Raw genomic sequence first — 2,500 nt, forward strand, 5'->3', positions numbered from 1 at the left:
ATACTACCACTACACAACCACAACCTACAACTTCAGTACATACTACCACTACACAACCACCATCTACAACTTCAGTACATACTACCACTACACAACCACCATCTACAACTTCAGTACATACTACCACCACACAACCACAACCTACAACTTCAGTACATACTACCACCACACAACCACAACCTACAACTTCAGTACATACTACCACCACACAACCACAACCTACAACTTCAGTACATACTACCACCACACAACCACAACCTACAACTTCAGTACATACTACCACCACACAACCACAACCTACAACTTCAGTACATACTACCACCACACAAACACAACTAACAACTTCAGTACATACTACCACTACACAAACAGAACCTACAACTTCAGTACGTACTACCACTACACAAACAGAACCTACAACTTCAGTACGTACTACCACCACACAAACACAACCTACAACTTCAGTACATACTACCACCACACAACCACAACCTACAACTTCAGTACATACTACCACTACACAAACAGAACCTACAACTTCAGTACATACTACCACCGCACAACCACAACCTACAACTTCAGTACATACTACCACTACACAACCACAACTAACAACTTCAGTACATACTACCACTACACAAACAGAACCTACAACTTCAGTACATACTACCACTACACAAACAGAACCTACAACTTCAGTACGTACTACCACCACACAAACACAACCTACAACTTCAGTACATACTACCACTACACAACCACAACCTACAACTTCAGTACATACTACCACTACACAACCACAACCTACAACTTCAGTACATACTAGCACTACACAACCACAACCTACAACTTCAGTACATACTACCACCACACAACCACAACCTACAACTTCAGTACATACTACCACTACACAACCACAACCTACAACTTCAGTACATACTAGCACTACACAACCACAACCTACAACTTCAGTACATACTACCACTGCACAACCACAACCTACAACTTCAGTACATACTACCACCACACAACCACAACCTACAACTTCAGTACATACTACCACCACACAACCACAACCTACAACTTCAGTACATACTACCACCACACAAACACAACTTCAGTACATACTACCACTACACAAACACAACTTCAGTACATACTACCACTACACAAACACAACTTCAGTACATAATACCACTACACAAACACAATTTCAGTACATACTACCACCACACAACCACAACCTACAACTTCAGTACATACTACCACCACACAACCACAACCTACAACTTCAGTACATACTACCACTACACAACCACAACCTACACCTTCAGTACATACTACCACCACACAAACACAACTTCAGTACATACTACCACTACACAAACACAACTTCAGTACATACTACCACTACACAACCACAACCTACACCTTCAGTACATACTACCACTACACAACCTACAACTTCAGTACATACTACCACCACACAAACAGAATCTTGACACTTTTTTAGCCTGGAATGCATTTTCAACATAACACAAAAACTAAACATCGAAAGAAAATCAACTAAACTCTAAAAACACAAGCGTGAAACAATGGGTTTAGCAGCAGTAGGTTTTATCTCACCTTTTTCCCTGGCCTCTCTCCTCCTCCTCTCCTCCAGGTCCAGTTTACTGACAGGCCTACGGTGCTGCTGGAGAAACTCATCATACATTAGGCCAGACTCAGGTCCCATTCCCTGGCCCAGACTGTGTCCCTGGGCCTGGCTTTGTCTCCCCATTCCTGGGGGCCCCTGGAGGCTCTTCAGGGCCCCGCTGCTCTTCATCCCTCCCCCCAGCTCTCCGTACTGGCTGGGCAGGGACAGCGAGGCCCTCTGCTGGCTGAAGAAGGTCTGGGTGGATTTCTCCAGCTCTGCCAGGAAGGTGCTGGGCTCAGGCAGCCCCGGGGGGCCTCGGAGTGGGGGGTGGTACTTCTCCAGGCCCCCGTCCCGGTCCCTGCCCCTCCGGAGCCCATCCTCCAGTTTGGGAGGCAAGCGGCTGAGGTCATAGTGGCCCAAGCCCGGTGGGTCGTGGTGGGTGGTGCGTCGTGAGTCCAAGGCGGTATCGATGAGGGCGGCGGGGTTCCACAGGGTGGTGGGAGGAGGGGGGTGGGGGTGGTCGCGGGACTGGAGGGGTTTAGGGGAGATGAGAGGAGGAGGGGCGCCCAGGTGGGGGTGGATGTCGCGGCCACCCGGCTCGTGGTGATTTGGTATGGACCTGTGGGAGAGAGAGAGAGAGAGAGAGAGAGAGAGAGAGAGAGAGAGAGAGAGAGAGAGAGAAAGAGAGACTGTAATGAGCACTGTGTTATGTCACAATGAGCCATGATACACACACATTCCTCTGTAATTCACACACCTAAACTCCACACATACACCTTCTCCCAGATACACACACATTCCTCTGTAATTCACACACCTAAACTCCACACATACACCTTCTCCCAGATACACACACATTCCTCT

The 2,500-nt window shown here is 47.5% G+C and overlaps 1 protein-coding gene across 1 annotated transcript in view; it reads right to left on the minus strand.

Annotated features, from left to right (window-relative positions):
- Positions 1–2,500, minus strand: part of LOC135549982 (genetic suppressor element 1-like) — a 446,019-nt gene that overhangs the window by 8,336 nt on the left and 435,183 nt on the right. The window contains 1 exon segment of the mRNA XM_064980399.1: positions 1,627–2,255. Coding sequence (XP_064836471.1) covers positions 1,627–2,255 — 629 coding nt within the window.

This window comes from Oncorhynchus masou, chromosome 1 (genome assembly GCF_036934945.1).
Source record: "Oncorhynchus masou masou isolate Uvic2021 chromosome 1, UVic_Omas_1.1, whole genome shotgun sequence".
NCBI lineage: Eukaryota > Metazoa > Chordata > Actinopteri > Salmoniformes > Salmonidae > Oncorhynchus > Oncorhynchus masou.